This window comes from Dermacentor albipictus, chromosome 2, assembly GCF_038994185.2.
Source record: "Dermacentor albipictus isolate Rhodes 1998 colony chromosome 2, USDA_Dalb.pri_finalv2, whole genome shotgun sequence".
NCBI classification, from domain to species: Eukaryota; Metazoa; Arthropoda; class Arachnida; order Ixodida; family Ixodidae; genus Dermacentor; species Dermacentor albipictus.
In genome coordinates, this window is record NC_091822.1 from 29,283,999 (window position 1) to 29,306,010 (window position 22,012).

The 22,012-nt window shown below is 47.6% G+C and overlaps 1 protein-coding gene across 4 annotated transcripts in view; it reads right to left on the reverse strand.

The window, feature by feature from the left end:
• The window catches only part of LOC139055355 (urease accessory protein UreD-like), a 91,705-nt gene extending 71,941 nt beyond the window's left edge, over positions 1–19,764 (reverse strand). For 2 of the 4 annotated variants that reach the window (XR_011511700.1, XM_070532789.1), the window contains exons 1-4: positions 19,568–19,702; positions 9,284–9,428; positions 8,094–8,252; positions 1,547–1,767 (exon numbers count right to left, since the gene is read on the reverse strand). Coding sequence is in view for 3 of the 4 variants with exons in the window: in XM_070532789.1 (XP_070388890.1) it covers positions 1,547–1,767; positions 8,094–8,252; positions 9,284–9,428; positions 19,568–19,572 (530 nt within the window). In the remaining variant the exon portion in view is untranslated. Of the gene's footprint in view, positions 1–1,546; positions 1,768–8,093; positions 8,253–9,283; positions 9,429–19,567 lie in introns of all 4 variants that reach the window. The other 2 variants (XM_070532787.1, XM_070532788.1) reach the window with 2 other exon arrangements.
• Positions 19,765–22,012: the final 2,248 nt, after the last annotated feature.

Here is a 22,012-nt window from a genome sequence, read left to right on the forward strand (position 1 = left end):
CTCAACCCAAGAGTATTTTTTTGGGTCGTATAAACTTGTAAACACTCGCTTACTAACTAAACTAACAAGTACAGCGTCACGCGTGCGCAGGCAGAGATAAACACATCTCAGTCGATGAGCGTGGACACTCGCTGTCGAAACGCTGGCGTGAGGAAGCGCGGCAGCAGCAGCGAGCGCAGTGACCTTCGTGCTGCCTATCGCTTAAACGCAAACTGAGCGGCCTGAACACAGCATATTCAAAGCTATGAGCCGTCGGCCCACCTAGACTCTGCCCCGGAGCAGATCCCTTTCAAGACAAAGTCCGTGCGACCGCGAGACGGCGCGTGGTCGCGCGATACGCAGTAGTGGCCGAAGTATAACTCCCCTCCCCTTACTTCCCCTTCCCCCGGTTCCTAAAGCGCTACGGAAGACGGCGTGCTTCCACCTTTCCTGCCTTGCGCGCGCGAGATTGAGCCGCGATCGCTAAGAAAGCAATCGGGGGTTGCGTGTAACTTTACGTTAAGAGAAAAAAGATACGGGTTGGCCGGCCATGTAATGCACAGGGCAGACAAGTTAGGTAGAGAAGCCAGATAAGCCAGTCAGTCTAGTTTATTTCCCTGCCTTTCCTTCCACCTTTCTCTCTCTCTCTCTCTTCGGATTCCTTCAGTGCTGTCAAGGGTACGACTCTCCACAGCCTCCCTTTGTCTCTAAGAAACGTCCAACCATGGATTAAGCCAAAGACGCACAGTACTACACTCGTGCCAACACCAACTACTCTTTCAGATGGTCGTCAACTGTAGATGAGGATCACGATTTCCAAGCTATGGCTCGGATTCACTACAGATAACTAGCCAAGAAGCCGGCGGTGTATATCCGGCCACCAACTAGCTGTTTTAGATGATGGCCGCGTGCTAATGATGATTATGATTTCCAAAGTATGGCTCGTATCCGTAACGGGGGTTTGGCCAAGTAGAGCGCGGTAAATATTGTAGACCAAGTCCCTCTTTGAGATGATCGCCTCGAATAGATTATGGCTATGATGCCTTAGCATCGTACATGCCCACATACGAACAACCTTCATTTCCGGTTTCTTTAGTTGACACGTTGAAAACAAAACCATAATCAAGCTCATTGCAGAATCCTTTGCGGGCATCCCTGCCTTCGTGTTGCGGATTGCATCGCGTGTCCGAGGGCATAGCGCTGTCGACCTTTTTCTAGGGCCAGGCGTTTTTGACGTGTACGCGTCACGAAAACCTTCCTTATGGCCTTGCGATTCTTCAAGCCGTTATTGTCAAAGTAGTGCAACACGACTATATACACTCTGCTAGTCACTGCGAGTGCTAGAACTACAGGATGGGTGTAGCTGCAAAAATTCGACACTATGGCCTTATATATATATATGAAATTCCATATATATATAAGGAAGTTCCATTTACGTACCAACTAGTAAAAGTCGGGCTGGGCTCAATTCTTCCTTACGAATACTGCCCTACTTCAATCATTGCAGTGACCCATTTCACGTGCCGTGTGTGCCACCTCTGCACCGCTTCGAAGCGGGTGAACGTACCTGGTCAGTGCCCACCGTTCGCCGTTGGCCACGCGTCCAGCGATGTACCAGTCGAGCAGGACGACGTTGGCCGCGGCCGAGAGATGCGCTGTTTGTGTTTGGTCAAAGCAGGCGTCCGCAAAGCACGCCGTGATGTCGGGCAGCACACAGAGCAAAGCGCCATCTTGCACAGTGTAGGTGCAATGCTGCACCGACGACTCTCCGGGCTTCGACTGGTAGACCTGGTGGCGAACGAGTGTGTAACGCCAGAAACGCGTGACATCGGCCGCCGTTTACAATTACCGCCTGCGTTTGCTGACAGACTAGAGCTGAATAAGTCATTCCAACCATGAGTGGGGCGAAATTTACACAAGCCAAAACGTTGAGAGCGCAGACATTGGTAAGAGGTTGCACTGAAGTTCTACCTGAATGTGCATTGTTACACATACCGAGTTTATGTTTCAGTATTGGTAGAGCCCTTTTGATTCCCCTGATTCTTCTCCACCACACATAAGTAATTTGTGAGTCCATGTGACCACTGCATACGCATCACTCAAACGTATTTTCTTTCTTTTTTTAATAGTTTTAAATTTCGCTCTTTACATAGAAAAACAAGAGGAACTGCGGACACAGACAAAGGCATGAAAGCCCAATGTAACAACTATTGTGTTTGAGGTAAGAGCATAACTATTTGGCGATAAGTAGGTGATGTCAGAAGCGTCGCAAATATTGCAAGCCAAGAAGGATGACCTGGTCTTGTGAAGACGGTAAAAAAATGTAAAAATATAAGAGCATTGAACGTCTTGCCAAATAATAATCGGTGACAACATCGGTACTGGCGAACGTACCGGACGTCTATGGTGGTTTTCAAGCACACGTAACTTTTTGCGAACTCCATCTCGACGTTTGCGAACAGTATGGATTGAACGCTTATGCACGCGCCTTTATTGGGATAAGTTTATTTTACTTCTTCAGCGTTATCTTACTTCCTAGTAGGCGGTTTGGATACTAAAATATACTAATCGAATCGAACGCGAATGTTCGACAAAAACGGCCTCAGAATATTGTATGTTTTATTTTTCACACTCTGAAATAGAAAGTTAGCGTAGAACTTCTAGTAGAAGAAAATGGTCAGTTTCGCCCATAGGCGAATCATTGAACGCCATAGCAAGGTCTAGCGCTGCATTTAATGGTGTCAGAACGTTGGTGCTATGTGCGACGTGCCAGCGGCGTAGCAGGTGTCGCACCCAAGGATGTCCCGGTCATACCTGGAAGGTGCACGACAGGGAGCCTGTATGCGAGTTCTGTCTTAGAACAGCGCCCGGATCATTTACAATACACAGTGCACGAGATGATAGGCAAGGAAACCCGTCGGTCAGAGTCCAAAGAACGCATGTATTTAGCTTGACTTACACCGCGGTGTGATATATGTGCACAGCTGCTCAGCGGGAATGACAAGGTGTGTGCGCACAGCATCCATACAAGAATTTATTCAGGAACCCCACACCCTTCCTAATTTTCCTCCGTATCCACTATACGCTGCATATAAAGGTCCCAATCAGGACCACCTCGTGGCTACGCTAGTCATGTGGTGGTCGACTTTATATTGCATAACCAAGACCTTCCACGTGTCATGCTTGAACTTCTTCACACCAGCGCCCGCAAACGCAACACACAAGCTTTCGGCCTGCTCAATGTCTATGGCCGCCCCCAAAAACGCCATACACATTTCGACACATTGGTTGAAGCAGCGCGGTGTAAGGGTAGAGCCACACTTACTGAGTGTAATTTCAACGCCCTCATACCACTTGGGGATATCCTCATGACCCACCCAAAGGCCGCAAGCTCCGCACTTTGATCCAGGAGCACAATCTCACCACCTACTGATCCATCGACACCAACTCGTCTTGGCACAAATGTTTCTCGGGATGCGTGCCCAGATCTCAGCCTTTATCATGGTCGCCACTCCTGCACCTGGCACAACTTTGACAAGCAGTTAGGTAGTGACAACTCAGTCAGGGCTACCTGCAATAATATTATACTTAATGCATTAGCAGACTTTGCGAGAGCGGCGTGCAAGATTCCACTATCGGACTGGCCTGCCTTCCGCGCATCCTCTTGCACCACTTCCGTACCCAACAGGCTCACCTAATGCGTACAGACACAGCTAACCCCGGCTAGATGTTCACATACGCGCTATCACCACAACTCCGAATGTACCAGACATAGATGCCCACCTTGTTCGCTTATGGGCAGCGCGCCGTAGCTTAAATAAACGACGGCGCAGCCATCGCTATAACAGGAAGCCGAGGTTGTGCACGCACAGCTCTCTGCTAAGGCAGCCCGTTGCGCTGAGATACTCGCCAGTCAAAACTTCGCACTCACTTTGTAACCAAATAAATGCAAACTCAGTACTGTGCGCACCTATTCCCAATTCGTTCATATGGCAAAGACCAGCTAAGCAAATTCCGAGAAATCCATAATCATAAGAAAACTTGTCCCCACAACTAACACTCCAGACTCCGAGTGCTTTGCACAGTTAGGACGGCGTTACTTCCCACCACCAGGCACGCCACGTTACGCGGACTATATGGGTCCTCCCAACACAATGGCTTATCTGACATGCCTATCACTGTCAGTGAGATTCGCGCAGTGCTCGCTTAAAGTCATCGTAACATACTCCCTGTTCCCGATCGGATCCGGTATTCGTTGACCTTCAGCCTCTCTGATTCTGACACCAATCAACTTAAGACTTACTCTCGTAAGGTATAAGAATAGGTATAGGAACCAAAAGAGTGGAAAAGAGACCATAGTAGTTCGAACGACAGGCTCCCTCGACCACATCGGAACCCGGTAGCAGAAAGCAGCAGCTACCACCATAGAGAAATACGTCTGGCGTGGAGGTCTCGTAGACATCCCAGATTGCTGAGCTACGTTCAACTCGGCTACACTACCCCTCACCATCCCTTATTCGCCGACAGGCTGTCTGTTGGCGACAACTACAGACGAGTAATTTCCTCACACCCCTTTCCTATTCCTACTTTACCCCTCCCGTGGACCAGCTGAATAGTCCAACCGAATACTGCGGCGACCGCACCGCCCTACTGCATGTGCTCTAGCTTTGCCAAGACATTCCCGACGTCGCTCCCTTTCCGAAGCACACCCTCACTTCCTGGGGGGAGCGGCTGTCTAGCATTAACTGGTTGACCATGTCGAGGCGGTGGCTGCGGCCTGTGGGACCCCCGGAATAAGGGCTCCACTTTCGAGGCACAACTGGCCTTCACGATCTTGCAATGAAGTTTATTGAATCATTAAAGCAGCGGAGACCAGAACGTGGTATCGTATTTTAAATTAGTTCAATTTGAGGTCGCTCAGGCTCCGGGGAGCGCAGCGTAACGGTTACTCCACTTGGCTTCGTCCGCTTTTGTAGTCAAACGCACTTCGCGTTTCTGGAGGGCTTCTAATCTCGCACGCGTGAACCGCGCATGCATCGTCAGTGGCAGAAGGTTATACGACAACAGCGGCGGCGCAAATGCGCCTCGAACGTCCTTAAATTGCTATCTCAATAAAACAAAAATAAATATGCAGTCAATACGCATATGTTGTAATCTAAACGAACCTTTAGTATAGCAGGGGCGCTATAACATAAATCTATTCAAAACTTTTCTATTCCAGTTTGGCAATCAGCCCTCCGCGATTCGTCAAAAAACTTTTAAGCACTCCCACTTCGCCTTTCTTTCACGCGACGTCACGAAAACCGCGATAGCTTCCCATCTGATATGACGCGTAAACACTGAATATGCATCATTGGACCAAACAAAAAAACTGTTATTTCGGAATCGACCCCTTTTAGCCATGAATCCTTGGCTATTGGTGAAAAGTTTTGGGGCTGCACCCACTTCACCTGCCTGTCACGCGACATCACAAGACCGCAAAAGCTCAACGCGTCAAAGTGACGTGTACGCGTTAAAAATGCGTTAATATGGCGAACAAAACTGTTTCCTCTTTCTCAACAGCCGCAGGCTCACCCGTTCCGAAAGGAATAAAAGATAGCTGCCGCCGATCCTTCAGGCCTTGGCCACTCGCACCTGCATGGGCTCATTTGCGTACAATAAGTTTTTTTGCGTGACCATGTAACCTTTTCAAGCTCTTTCGGCATGTTTCCGATCTCGCTCTGCCAACTCTTCTTTGCTGAGGATCCGTTTTAGCGGTATTCTTAAACTTCCGTTGCATGCCACCGCGATTTTCTGCCAGCCATCTCAAGTCAAGTAAGGGAAAACGTACCAATCACAGACGCCGGCCCCACACTTTTCATTCGGTTATCAATTTTCGATTCACTGGCTCGGCCCCATCGACTCCCTCTCTACTTGAGTGTGCTCCTTGCCCTTTGCCAGCCAATTGGATAAGGCAAGCCGCTCACTGTAGGCAAAGTTATTCGTTTTTAAAGCAAACAAAAGTGACCTCTTATAACCGAGGAGAGGATTCGATCGGTCTGTTCAGACAACACTGCGGGTCACCGACCTATGCTTGCGTCGGTGGTTACGCAAATTTGACGTCAGGAGATTGGAACAAAAACATGTTGGAATGGTTTTACGTTATAGGGCCCCGGGTAATGAAATGTCTTACAATGAATGGCCATGAATGAGATATTTACTGTTTTTTTATGAAAACTACGACAATGTGGTAAGTTGTTTGGCCACTGATGAGCCCGCTATCCCAAAATCGTAGCTAAAACACACACATATTAAACTACAGCAGAAAACAGTAAACCACCGCGGTGGCTTAGCGGCTATGATGCTGCGCTGCTAATCACGACGTTGGTAGATGCAATCCCGGCCGCGGCCGCCACATTTTGACGGGGCCGAAATGGAAAAGCACCCGCGTCCCATGCATTGGGAGTACGTTAAAGATCCCCTGCTGGTCGACATTATTCCGGAGTCCGCCACTGTGGCGTGCCAACCAGAAAGTGGTTTCGACATGTAAAACCCCATAATTTTTTTAATAATGTCTGTCACACAATAGCAGTATTCACAAGGAACTAATGAGATCACAGCCTACAAGCTAATCGCTCAGGGCTTTTATAGCTTGTCTTTGTTTATAGGCAAGCACCAGAAAACCAACCAATATTATTACTGATGAAGGACGTCTGTCTAAGGGGTGATGACCATCACGAAGTGTCTCCGAATTTTGGTGGAATTGTCCACATTAGATGATGATATATCCTACAATGTTTTCCGGGGTGCCAGAATGTACGCAGTCTCAAGAGGGTCTTTACCGTATATATATATATATATATATATATATATATATATATATATATATATATATATATATATATATATATATATATATATATATGTATATATATATATATGCAACATAAAAAGAACGGGGTGTGTATGCCATACTGAGACGTAAATGATGCAAGAGTGTGTCTAAAGCCCGCTCTACCTTAAAATTTCGTGAAAAGCGTAATAAATAGTGAGTGTTGTGCAAAAAAAGACAATTTTCTCGATTCATCAAACTACGTGCTCTTTGATAATCTGCATCTAAGTGCCTGAAGCGCTGTTTCCGCGTCGGATACAGCGAATTATATAGTTGGGGGTTCATTCAACATATACGCATATATATGCACAACATATATATATATGTATATATATATATATATATATATATATATATATATATATATGCGCATATATCTGCGGAACATATATTCGGTGCGCTACTTCCCTCACCGTTATTTCAGTGCGGCTTGGAATCCATTGCAAACGAATCTGATGACCAGGATAAGAAGCAAGGGCTAATGCTTTCCTAATTTCGTAGCAAAGCGAGCAGTTAAAATCATGAAAATAGCATTGTAATAGTGTATCCAGGGCTTCTTTGTAGTCTGAACAGATTACCCAATTTTGAGTGTGTGTACCTACGGCCAGAAATGCCACAGGTTAGTCAAATTACCCATTTCAATTTCTCGTGGAAGTAATGTCCATCTGTTTTGAGCATTCCACATCAAGGATGCCATTATGCTACCTGCCACAGACAATATTGAAAATTATTTATAATCTAACAAAGAGCCGGTAAACACACATCGCGTCTCAATTACTTGAAGACGTACATTTCCCACATTGTTTGTGGAGCACACGCGCACATGTAAGATACACAGAGTGGATAAATCGCACATACGGATACAATATGTGAAAGCTGGCTGCACCATACGCAATATACAAAGATGAGAACGACTCACACATGAATCAGTCACACACATTGCACGATTTATTCACACATTTCACCCAGAGTGAAAGCGATATGTATACTACAGACCGCGCTGCCCTATAAATTATGCTGTGTCACAAAGCGCTTTCACTGACTGCATAGTGCATTTCTCCAAGTACAGCGTCTGGTTTTCCTGCACATTCCTCATAACGTCGTCAAATAGAGTTAAAGCACCATCAATGCTTGCCCTAGCTTGGGGAGTGATGAAGATCGATTCCCTCAATGTCCTTCCAGTCGGGTCACCGTTCACGACTGGAAGTCGTGAAGTCCACGAACGAACGCCTGGCGATCTCACCTTAGGATACGACTGGCTCGTGAGCAGCACGCATGTTCCGACGGTCGCAGTGACGTCAATGTGGGTGGCGTCTCCACTCACTAGGCCACCGCCAAACACGACCGGGTAGACCCAGCGGCAGCTCGGCCGGCCAGCTTCCCTCGGCAGGAAGACCTTCAGCTGTCACAAGAGTGCCGTTTGTCAGAGACGCTGTTTCCCTCTTATAGTGGAAAGCGATAGGCTCTCTTTTATTTCCAAGAATGCAAAGAGAGCGTTATGGTGTTCTATCATATTTTAGGGACACATCACAATCTCGGGTTGTTGGGAAGACTCTAAATTAGTTTACTGTAGATGTCTTAACTTCAATTTAAACGGAGGGATGTACTTTTCGTGCCACTTACGCTAACCATACTTCAAAAAGAATCGCAAATTCTGGAGCTTTAAGAGCCATAACCACGGTCTGATTAAGAAATAAGCCGTTGAGGGGGACTCGGGATTGAGTTTGAACAGCTGGCGTTCTTTAACGTGCATCCACTGCGCGGTACACGAGCGTTCTTGCATTTCGCGCCCATCGGAACGCGGTCGCCGCCGCTGGGCATCGAACCGTGACCTCGTGTTTAGCAGCGCAGTGCCGTACTCGCTAAGTCACCGCGGCGTGAGGTCAACCGTACGTGAAAGCTTCGTCGGCTGGAGCGTCGGAAACTATCAAAATTTCATTGCTTTCCATTATATACTAAATGTCACTGAGCTCCCACGCACTGTGGCAATCGCTGTATACGCAAAGCATTCGCTTCCACTCCTTCACCGCAGCCGACCATCAGCCATTGCTTCGCGCTACCCGCCGAGCGTTCGTGCTGTCTGCTGTGGCCACTCGCCGATCGGATGACAACGCTGAGGCTTCACGACGCCGCCGCATTCGCCAACATGTACAAAAAGCGTCGCTCTGTAACCGTGAAACGTCATCGCGTGCTCCAACCAGTCGGCGAACGTTACTACGTCTTCCGCTCCCTTCATCCTCTCCTCGCTTCCCCCTGCTCACCACTCGCCATCTCCTCTCCAAAATCAAACCAACCGCTACCACAGCATCGAAACACATCCGACTCCACGCAGTAACCTTCGGCGTGTTCTATGTAAAAACGATCAGTATAAGTTGACGGCCTGCGGGCTGATGATTCCCGATGTCGCCAAATATGTATCATTAGCAACCTCACCGGATAGCAGCAGACGCTCTTGGTTGCCTCGCTCCAAGTGAATGGGGCATCGTCGCCACTTCTCTCAGGCTCAGAGTCATCGGTGCTCTCGAAGACCAACACTATCCTGCCTTCCCCATGGCCCAGCCGGCCAGGTCCATGTCGTCTGCGAGTGAAGAGGAAATAACGTGAACCGCAGTGTACGAGGCTGCCGAGTGTTGCAAGAAATGGAGGAGCGTGGGAGCTTCAATACCTTAAATTTATTATCAGCTGAGCTATTCCCACTCAAATTTACCCCACCTTGCTGCGTGGCAACGTTCCCTCTGTGCACTCTCACACCGTGTCCACGAGGCGACCGCTTGCATTGCACAGGGTATTGGAGCGGAGATGGACTCGAGCACAACAGCTATAAAAAATGATGGGGTTTTACGTGCCAGAACCACGATATCAGTTGAGGCACACTGCAGTAGGGGGAGAGATCGGCCAGAACCCACTCTGGGGGATCGGCCAATAACTGTGCTGCCGTCTTCTTGTCATCGTCATTGTCGCTTCTAGAATCGTACGCTGCATAGTAGAGAGTGGCAAGCACAACTGTATGTAGAAATTTAATGTGTCTTGTTTCTTTTTTCTGCTTTCTCTGCGCTGGAATAAATGGCAAAAACTGGGGGCGGTACTTATTATGTGAACATACGAACAAATTTTGGCATAAGAACGATTTTACGAAAAGGGCATATTTACAAAGATAAAACCGTTCGTAAGGTCAAAAAGGTGGCGATACACTCCGCTGCAAAGACGAGCACTGTAGTCGACAAAGACGTGTATGTAATGGTAAAACAGGTGCAAACTTTAGTACTCGTGCCAATAGTAAATGTAAGTCGGTACACAAAACTTCCGCAACCGTCGCGGCTGTCAACATAAGAAGACACTTTTACGACAAACGGACAGCCTTACAAATGTTTTTACGTCTATCTGCGCCGCTCGAGCTGGCGCGGGTAAGCGTTGGATCGTGCTGTTGCGGTCGATTGGCCCGAGGACACAACTGATAGCCGAGGTTGGCGCGTGATCTCATCTTTGGAGGGCGCTCTGATTTGTCATGTCAAAGTGCATTGAGAAGTTTTAGTGCATCGTTGTATCGGGCGCGCGCTGCTGTTGTGCAATTGAGTGCTATGCTGCGAGCTTAACGTCTGCCAGGCTATGCTTCTCTGTGCGCGCAATAGCCTGATACTCGAAATGACAATCTATTGGGTGCTAGCAAATAAAAGTGTGGTTTTCCGCCCCTAACAACTGCCAAGTTTTTGATTGATGTGTTTTATTTTTCTAGTTTCAGCTTTCCTTCGTTCACAGGACTGTGGATCACTATGTTTACAAACATTTTTGAGGCTATAATTCTCCATGCGATATGAAACAACGAAAAATCCCTAAACGTTTCTAATTAGGACAAGTTTTGACTGTTTGACAATTCTCCGTTATCTCCCGGACTCGTAGCCTCAGCATTTTGTCATATTATATTGTACTATATTGCTCATATTCTCGATTCAGCACTAAGTCGAAGCGACGTACTGTCATCGCTGGCGTTTTTGCTTAACCTGCAGTTTATGTGAGCGAATGCATGCGTGCGACGGACGGCAACCTTGACCATAATGCGAAGCGGGACGTCAGCACGATGACACATACAAGGAAAGCGATGTTGAATAAAATCACGTACTATCATTGACACGAAAATCACGTGGACTACTCGAACCAATGCCCTGCGTGAAACATTATACACTTCATGAACGCAGCGAATAATCGTCACGTGAGTCATCTTGTAGACATTGAAAGTGTACGAATATTCTTCGGCGTGCGTAACAACTTTTACCTAGACAACACCTGCTGGTTCGGTCTATACCACTCGATTTCAATGGACTATCTATTCCACCATTAGGCGCCGTGTATAGGTCAGCAGGGTATCGTGATAAAGCGGCTAACGATCCAATGTACCGGGTGTTTCTCTTTAGAAGGTCCAAATTAAAAAATACTCTGGTACATAGCACAATTCTAACCCTTGATCTAAATTGCTCAATAAGGCGGCCATTAGTTTATTTATTTATTTATTTATTTATTTCTTTGTTTGTTTGTTTGTTTGTTTGTTTGTTTGTTTGTTTGTTTGTTTGTTTGTTTGTTTGTTTGTTTGTTTGTTTGTTTGTTTGTTTGTTTGTTTGTTTGTTTGTTTGTTTGTTTGTTTGTTTGTTTGTTTGTTTGTTTGTTCAGAATACCCCTAAAGGTCCTCTCGCAGGAGGGTACTACATAGGGAGGAGGTGGGGGGGGGTTGCCGTAACGCATACAGATGTAATAAATGAGTAATAAGTCAAGAAAAAACGAAAAAAAAAACGGGAACTGATAAACTATAATCACAAAAAGTAATCATACAAGGGCAATAAGATTGTCGAAGTACGAATAAAAACCAGAAGTGTACAAAAAGAGAGTACGAATCACAAGCACACAAAAATGGAGGGTAATTGGTTCATAGAAAGCACTCAGGCCATTACTGTATAACAAATACGAAAACAACACAACAGGTGAACCTAATAGGTAAAGGCAAAACACCGCAAAAAAGTAGGAACAAAAACCATAAAGATATGCATGTTGTTCAGAAGACAAGAACATTTTTAACACCCTTTGTAGTGTAAAAAAAAAGGGGGGGGGGGTGACAAGACACAAGAAAGGTTAACGCACTTTCACTAATGATTAGAAGTTTCTGGAATTCATGTATGTCGCTGACGGTTGCGATGTGTGATGGCAAGTTATTCCACTCGGTTATGGTGCGCGGTATGAACGATCTGGCATAGGTTAGTGTGCGACACGTGAAGCGTTCGATTTTAGAAGAGTGATCACGGTGGGGAAAGATGGCAGGGGGTGGCCTAAAGAAGGCTTCGCGAAGTGATCCATGATGGCAGAGCTTATGAAGAAGTGATAAGCGAGCGATTTTACGGCGACATGATAACACGTGCAGTTCAGCACGATTTTTCAATGAAGTGACGCTGGTGTGACGTAAGTAATCCGAAAAAATAAAACGCACAGCACGGTTCTGCAGGGCTTCGATGTATGTTTTTAATAATGTAGTATTGATCAGGATCTCAAATGGCTGAGGCATATTCTATTTTAGGAAGGATCAAAGTGATATAAGCCAGCTTACGTAAGTGTGATGGGGTGTGTGAGCTGTTTGAGTGAACTTGGGTTCACTTGAGTGAACCCAAGTGGGCTGTTTGCTGAAGCAAGGGTGACGTTAATATAGTAATGCCAGTGCAGGTCAGACTGAAAGTTAACTCCAAGATATTTGTACGTGGTCGTAAGTTCCACTGAAGTATTATTATTATTAGCAAGTAAGACGTTGGAATGCGAGAAGCTTTTTTAGTGAAAGACATCAACTTAGCTTTTGAAGGCTTTAGTATCATTAGCCATGAAGTTAAGGAGTCAATGTCAGATTGCAGAGATTGGCGGTCAGCTTGAGAAGAGATGTTGCGGTAAATAACACAACCGTCAGCGAATAGCCTAACTTTAGAGTTGACGGAGGAGGTTAAGCCATTAATATTGCTACGGAACAGTATTCGCGATGACAAAGAGGCGAGCAGGGTGAAGACGACGACGACGGTTAGAGGCTAGCGCGAGCTGTTGCCTCTTGGCCAAGTGCGGAGTATTGCCTTGTAAATACACTTGTATATAGCTTTTCGTCAGCGTCTTCCTACGTAACATATCTGGTGGAGGTGGACGTTCCCTGTACCTCGTCACGGAGCTTCGCAGTGGACGGTACGTTGAGCCTACCTTCATGGCTCCCGGCGACGACAACTCGACTCCGCAGGCTCCGACACCTGCTGCCACTTCGACGACCTACATCACTCTCCCCGCTCCCCGTGATCCTGGCGTATTCTCGGGCAAACATGGGGAAGACGTCGAGGACTGGATCAGCCTGTACGAACACGTCAGCCAATAATCGGTGGGAACCTACTATCATGCTCATCAACGTAGTCTTTTACCTCGGTGGCACACCTCGAGTTTGGTTTCGGACGCACGAAGATGAGCTCACCAGTTGGGATTCGCTTAAGCAAAATTTCCGAGACTTGTTCGACAACCCCTACGTCGCCAACTTGCCGCGCAGAAGGCGCTTTCCGGCCGTGTGCAAACGTCAACAGAGCCCTACGTCACGTACATTCAGGACGTCTTGGCTCTGTGCCCCAAAGTTGACGCACACATGACTGAGTCCGACATAGGTATCCCACATTCTCAAAGGCATTGCCGATGACGCCTTCAACTTGCTCGTTTTTAACAGCATGGCTATGGTCGATGCAGTTATAAAAAAGTGCCGCCGCCTGGAACTCGCTAAAAGCCGACGTATCGACGAGCAGTTTGCCCGTCTGCCAACACCCCAGCGGCATTTTCCTGTGCCGACGCTCCTCGTCCCAACAACACTGGCGATGTTACCAGAATCGTCAAGCGTGAGATCGAGGCCGTCTATCCGGCTGCCTTCGACTCCAGCCCCTCCAATGCACCTGCAGTCACAGTTTCCCTGATCCAGGCAGTTGTCCGCCAGGAGTTCGCAAACATGGGTCTTCCCACCATCTGCTCGGCCCATCGCTTTGATACCCAACCGGTTTCTTCGATTCCGCCCTATCCCGCATCTTCTTACCCACCGCGTTTCCGCAACCCATTTGAATGGCGCACTGCAGACGACAAGCACCTTCGGATTCAGTAACAGGAGAACCATGGATATTAACAAGAGTTACATTGGTATTAGCAAGAGTTCTACAAGAAATCAAAATGAAAATTAAATAATTATAATATTTACGCTAATTCACTTTCCAATCATTTTCTTTACGGCACATATTTAAATCTAAGACTCAGTTGAGGTTACGGAGTTGCTATTGTTGTGTTTCCCAGTTTATTCGACTACCGCAAAGCGCAGGAATTTCACACGCTGCTGTATCGGCCAATGACCGGGAACGAAGGACGCGAGTCGGTTCCGTGATGAGCGGACACAGGAGACACCCAGGCGTGGAAAGAAGTGCGGCTTTGTGGGTGCGCCATAGAAGAGCCGCAAGTAGGAACAAAAGGGAAGACGGCCCGAGCTGAGTGGGAGTGTTCGGGGAGACGGGCGTGAAAAGGTAAGGGTGTGCTTGAGGTCACCGCCACCGCTAACGCCCACGCACTCCCCACTGCTGGAGGAGGAGTAAAAGACTTTATTCAGGTCCTGTACAAGGTGTTTTCACCTGCCAAAGAATGACGACCTTGTCATTGTTAGAGATAACAAAGTACTCATTACGTTTTGGAGATTAGGTAAAGTTAAAATCTTTAAGGGGGGCGATGGGTACGCCCCAGCATGCAAAGTTCGTCTAGCAGACAGCACAGAGCTCACGAGACCTGTTCAACGTTTTGTCCTCTGGAACTGTGCAAGTGACATTGTTGGCCCGGATGATGTTGGAAATCGTGCTCGTGCGGCGCATCAATGAAGAGCAGAGGCTGATGGGCTCGCGACCAGGAGAATACGGATGTTAAGCTTATCACCTTGAGTGCGCCAGGTTATGATGGCTGAATGCTCTGCGACAATAAACCTGACAGAAGTGTCTTTTCCTACAGACCCTTCAGGATGCCTGGTGTCGTGGAGCTTCAGACTGCAAGGATATGACATCACTGTAATATTCAAGTCCGGACGAAAGCATTCTGATGCCGACTGACTATCACGTGGCCCTATTGACCCGCAGCCGCAAGACAACGAGGATTACGTCGCCTTCCTTGGAATAATATGCGCGCAATACTTCGCTGAACAGCAACGAGCAGACCCGGACCTAAAAGGCCTCGGCTAGTATTTGGGAGGGAACACTGACGTTGTCCCTAGGGCATTTAAGCGAGGATCGTCTTCGTTTTTTCTTCAAAACAATCTACTCCTAAAGAAGAAATTCTTACCAGTCCGTGCCAACTACCTCGTTGCTGTTCCCTCAGCACTAGGTCAAGAAGTACTGTGCTCCCTAAATGAGGATTCCACCGCTGGGCACCTCCTATTCTACCGGACGCTATCGAGGATACAAGAAGAGTATTACTGACCACGCCTGACCGCCGACGTCGCCTATTACGTCAAAACATGCCGAGACTGTCAGCGATGCAAGACACCACCGAAAAGGCCAGCGGGATTACTACAGCCGGTCGAGCCTCCTTGCCGACCATTTCAGCAGATCGGGATGGATCTGTTGGGACCCTTTCCGACGTCAACATCCCGAAATACGTAGATCGTCGTGGCGACAGACTACCTCATCCGGTTCGCTGAAAGGAAAGCTCTGCGGAAAGGTAGCGCAGCCGAAGTGGCGAAGTTCTTTGTCGAGTACATCCTGCTGCGACATGGTGCCCCAGAAGTCCTCATCACCAACAGAGGAATGGCCTTTACAGCAGAGCTCACCCAAGGCAGCCTGCAATTGGCGCACTGGACTATAAGGTCGCGCCAGACGGCATTTCGCTATCACAGCGGCACCATTCACGAACTGAAATAGTCCACGTTGTGCGACCTAAGCCGTTCTACCAGTGCTGACGAGCTTTGGGACTTCGCATAGCTAAATTTTGGACTTTCTTTTATTTCACGGTGTCACTTCGGGCTCTGTTTCTTTGTTGTTTTGTTACTAAGTTGTTTCATTAATTTATTTTTTTACTTTTGTTTAACAAGTGGCCTTTTCTTTTTAGTTCGGCTGTTTGCAGCATAGGTACGATACTTCTTGAGAAGGGGCCATTGAAACGTGCACTTGCTTATCTTTTCCGGGAGACTGCTTTTCACAGTCAAACAAATGTTATCGCTTAGCGCGGAACGCGCCGCCATGTATCGGAAGTTTCTCAAATGTTACCGATGGTTCTATCTGCTGTCTATTGTCACTGAAGCTTGTGTAATCTGACTGCATGTGCGACGCGAATTGTGCAGAACTTTCTGGAAGACAAACGGTCATCAGCGATTACTTTGAAACCTTCGATGACTCATGTATAAAAGCCGATGCGGTTGACCGGCAGCTCTGATTTCGACGATAACCGACCGTGTTCACCGCTATCGCTGTGCTTTGAGTGAAACTTGCTTTTGTGGGCACAAGCCCGTCCAACAAAAGTTCCGTCATTCATAGATTTCATCATCATCATAATCAGCCTGGTTACGCCCACCGCAGGGCAAAGGCCTCTCCCATACTTCTCCAACAACCCCGGTCATGTAATAATTGTGGCCATGCCGTCCCTGCAAACTTCTTAATCTCATCCACCCACCTAACTTTCTGCCGCCCCCTTGCTACGCTTCCCTTCCTTTGGAATCCAGTCCGTAACCCTTAATGACCATCGGTTATCTTCCCTCCTCATTACATGTCCTGCCCATGTCCATTTTTTTTTCTTGATTTCAACTAAGATGTCATTAACTTGCATTTGTTCCCTCACCCAATCTGCTCTTTTCTTATCCCTTAACGTTACACCCATCATTCTTCTTTCCATAGCTCGTTGCGTCGTCCTCAAATTCAGCAGAACCCTTTTCGTAAGCCTCCAGGCTTCTGCCCCGTAGGTGAGTACTGGTAAGACACAGCTATTATACACTTTTCTCTTGAGGGATAATGGCAACCTGCTGTTCATGATTTGAGAATGCCTGCCAAACGCACCCCAGCCCATTCTTTTTCTTCTGATTATTTCCGTCTCATGATCCGGATCCGCCGTCACTACCTGCCCTAAGTAGATGTATTCCCTTACCACTTCCAGTGCCTCGCTACCTATTGTAAATTGCTGTTCTCTTCCGAGACTGTTGAACATTACTTTAGTTTTCTGCAGATTAATTTTTAAACCCACTCTTCTGTTTTGCCTTTCCAGGTCAGTGAGCATGCATTGCTATTGGTTCCCTGAGTTACTAAGCAAGGCAATATCATCATACATAGATTCGCCACTGTTACTGTTACTTCACTGTTACTACTACGTGACACTATACAGCTTACGTGAACTCGTTACAATGTTTGCGAGTGCTTTGCTAAAATCATACTCACATAATAATTATATACTTCATAGTGGTGTATGGTACATCACTTTTGTCCGCTTTAGGTGTAATATTAGTTGCAGTTTAGAAAACTGTGATTTCATTTTTCATACCTGAGTTACAAGTTTGAACACGTGATAAGATTGTTTTTCTAAATGTTGCAATATTCAACAATTTTTATTTTAAAAATTTACCGCCTAAATGAGAATTCCGCTCCGAGCAGTCACTCGTTTAACTTTTCCCTTAAACTGCAACAATGAACTGCAACAAGCTGTAGTGGTTGCCGAGAAAAACGACTTATCCGTTTCCATGCATTTCGACGAGGGGCCGCCCCGCTTCTCAACTTGCCATCCTCACGGTTCGCTGTTGTGCCCCGATCCACGGCAGCGCACAGCTTCTCGCGCTCACCCCGACCAACGCCTTTGCACTTTCTCCCTGTTCCACTGACTTCGCTCGCCTGCCGCCTGAAAAGGCGACTTATGTGCACCTCTGTCACCCTCCGCCTGCATATACGTTCCTGCCACTTCTTAATGCATTATGGACTCCCCTCTGAAAGGCATTAGGGGTCATGTTGCCCCCGTTATTAATATAACTGCGTTATTCTTATATCTTCCCTCTCCAAAAGCTACATTCAAATAAAATATAAGGCTATAATTATTGCGCTCACCAAATAAAACACAATGCGACGGATAAACCGGAGGCCCGTATCGAAATTGGAACATCAGAATCTACATTCTGTTTCGTTTCAGTGTATGCGGTGGGCGTTCTCATGGGAACATTGCATTTTATCTTTTCGTTAACACTTCTCCGACAACTTATATGCAAGTACCAAATTTAGTTGATTAAATCTTCGCACAAATATTTCCCTTTGTATGACCCATATATATATATATATATATATATATATATATATATATATATATATATATATATATATATACACGTGGTGAGAAAGGGAGGGAGATTTTGGTTTGCTACCCCGCACTGCATGGGGGAAATGTAAGGGGAAATAAAAGACGGAAAGAATAGCGGAGAGATAAATCAGAGGCACGAAAACAAAGAAACGAATACGGAAGCGGTTGGGAACGTCCGTGAGTACTACACTTGCAGTGATAAGGCTCCCAAACAAGTGATTTTCATTTTGCTTTTTAGGAGTTGCTCGAAACATTCAGCTGCTCCTGATAGTGTGGCCACGTTAAGCAGATTTTGAAGCTGTGCTTGCCGTGCAGTGAATGTCATATTTAGTCCTACGACCGTAAATGCGCGCGATACAAAGAACATTAGACGATAACCGAAACAAGGTGATCCTTGAAAAGCGCGTACTAAAATCTTGGCGCTTTTTCCCCGTACTGGTTATTGGCTAGATGTTCGTCCATACTGGTTGGACGTTCCCATAGCACCGACAGCATTGTCTCGTCTTTCCTACTCTCCGCCGTGATGGCTTTGGCGTTGCGCTGCTAAGCCCGAGGTTTAAAATCCAGGCCACGGCGGCCGCATTATACGCGGCGTTTGGGTTGTCCTTCTGTTCGCATCCGTGTTCAATTGTGCGCTGGAACGATGTTTCATAATGCCAATCACAACCAACTGTCCCAGCTGTCCATACTTAACATTATACGCCATGGAGGCGAAAGGCAAAAAAAACGTCGAAGAGCCCCAAATTAATCCGAACTCCAACACTACGGTGTGCCTCATAATCTTATCGTGTTTTTGGCTCGTAAAACCCAAGAATCTAATTTCATCGTTCCTCTTGTCATGCACGCGCACGCGCGTCTGCGCATGTTCCTGTTTCGCATACAAAGCTTGCATTTCCGTAGTCAGTGGCCGCTCGTAAAACACAACAAAGGCTCGTCGAACAAAACCTTTCTTTGGCCCTCCTTCCTTTGTGCTTCAAAGCAACCTGTTTCCTTCCAATCGCAAAGACAGAAGATGAACCGACTTGGAGGGAGAATCCGAGAGGCCTTGAGCGCCTTTTGAAGGGCACTTATCCCTGTTTCCTCGAGCTTTCTATACGCCGTCCTTGACAACACCGCGTAACATTCTTCTTGGTCGTTTCCGTGCTACGTTGTCCACAAGGCTCATCACTTGCCACGCTTATCAATATAGTGTTGAGCATTCTATTTTATTTGACCGCATAATGCTCGATCCTGCAACGAGTTTTCCAGCGGCTACGGATCATACGGAAATTTTTCGTCCGAGACTTTCAATGAAAATCGCGGCTAATATCTCTCAGGCGTTTGGTAACCACCAAGCGCGGCGCGATCGAGTAGAACGTACTGGAACGAGGCGGCTCTACTCACAGCATGAAGGTCCGTTGCACTGGGCGCTTGTTTCTAGAGTCTCTGCTCCCCGCGACAAGCGGTCAAAGGCTGATAGCGGCTGCAAGACGAGGCGCGTTCATAAGCGCAGATAAGCGTTGAGGGTGAAATAGCCTCTCGACAAAGAGCTCTTTCTCTTTTATGCCTGGTTCACTCCCGTTCCCTTAAAGACGCGGCAAACTGGAGGGAAGCCCAACTGCCGCCAAGACAGCGCGTAGTGCCGACCATGTATGGGAGCCACGAGAATAGCCGAGGGCGCAGGCACGTGCTTCTGGGACGAGATCACGCAAGCATTTCGCTTTCCGAACGTTCGCTCAGCGGTTGTCAGCACAGTGAGACGAAAGCGCGAATTGAACACGGCCCACTCAGTGGCGCAGCAGGCGAAGCGAACGTTCGGAAAGCGAGATGCTTGCGCTGAATTCGACTTCGGACAGCATCGAACGTGTGACGTACGAAGCGACAGACCCTTGTATCCCGCATTGTATATCTCAGGGGCGTTGTTCTCCAGCGCTCACTCACTCTCAGCAAGCTCGTGACCCGTAACCTCAGGAATGCGCAGAGTTTCCTTCAAGGAGATTCGGGCTGCAGCAGCCATCACACCTGCTGTCACTTGCAAGTGGTAGAGCTCTAGCCAGGACGACGATATAGCTTCGCTCCAGTGTACGACGCTTTCACATGACGTGGATGTGTATCACGTGTCATAGGCTTCCCCATAGGCACAATACGTCCGGTAGACCTTGCTTAGGATGACTGGCCTCTGCAAGAACCGGCCTGATGACTTCGTCCCGTCGGCTTAAGAAGGCTTTCACAACAGACCTTAAGCGAAGCGTTCGCGTGCCACGCCCCCTTTCCCTTAACCCCCGTGTAGGATAGCAAACCGGACGCTCGTGTGGTTGACCTCCCTGCCTTTGCTCTCCTTGCTTTCTCTTCTCTATGGATATGCGGACAGTTGTTTTCGAGACCGAATCGAACTGAATCGAACTGAATTGAATATTGAATACTTTTCAAATAATAAGCACTCGTTTTCCCCATTCATATAAAGGCCGAATCTGGGTGCAGTCCCGTGTCAGCGGAAGTATCCAAGTTGATTCCGTTGCTGCCACGCAGGATGACGTTACCACAAAAAAAAAGCTGTTTAATAAAAAAGACATCAAATGCTAATATCGTTTTCATGTTAAATACACTGGGTCTATGTAGATAGAGCATTTGATTTAGTCGCACGTTTTAAATTCGGAAACCACTGTCGGCGCGTACACGCTCCGGCAGGCAGCGGGTGGACCGCTGTGGTTCCTTGTGGCCATCTGGTGTGCAGTGTAGTACTGTGTAATATCGACGAGTACGAATAACGTTGCCGTTATGACGATACTGAGACTTCAAGTAACTGTACTGCATCCACGAAACGGCACCACATGTCGATTGGCGGTTTTGAAGAGTCGTGGTGGCACTGCACCGACAGCATGGTGCCGACATGGATACGTGTATTGCAGCGCGCGTCATACAATGTTGCTCTTTTCAGTCGTGACAGCGTTTTCTTTATGTATATATTGTGGGATCGCACGCGCATCCCGATATCTCCGGAGCGGCCACGCGGTTATCCTGCGATAATCACGTGCTCCATCGCGGAGGGTAACGGGGAGAGGGTGCGTTCGCCATTCCCGCTGCTCTTCGCACCTGGCCGCGACGCCGCGTTACCTCCTTTCCCTTTCTTGGATTCGGGGTGACTAGGGAGACTCCCTCTCCGCTGCTTGGAAAAAAGCACTATTCCCCCGATGCGTTTTTGTCTTTCGGCTGAGGAGCTTGCGACTGGCCGCATCTCAGTTCAGCCGCCTAGACCGCCGCACGCCATCCCCGTGCAGCGCTCAGCCTTCGTGAGCGACTATCCGCCCCAGGGCCCGAGCGTGGATCCACTCTGAGTGAGCTGAATCCTTATCAGCCTTTTTTGTGGTTTCCAACATTGTGCGGTTTCTTTCGCCTCAGAAGTGCGTAACGCTTCACCGCTGTGGTTTTGTTTTGTATTTGTGTTTGCTGTTGCTGTTCTGTTGGTGTTTGTATCTTCAAGTGAATAAACACCTTAAATCAAGACTCACCCTGTCCCCTGGCCTGAACCCGCCATGGTCGCAACTCATTGCCAACCGCGGGTTAGGGGTCGCCCATCACACTGATGGGCGGCTGCGAAAGTGCTGGCGAGCCACTACCACTCGGCCGGCGCTGTGCGATCCAGAGAAGGGTGAGGTGCGCACGCCCGAATTTGAGTAATATCCCTATCATATATACATAAAGGTCGATGCTTATTTGGCCTTGAACACCACGTCGAGACACTGCTCACAAAGAATTGCTCGTAAACACAGAAGTGATGCGCGCCAGCATTGACGATCGACGTAGCATGCATAGAATTCCTCGCAATTCTTTTGCAACCAAGGGACTTTG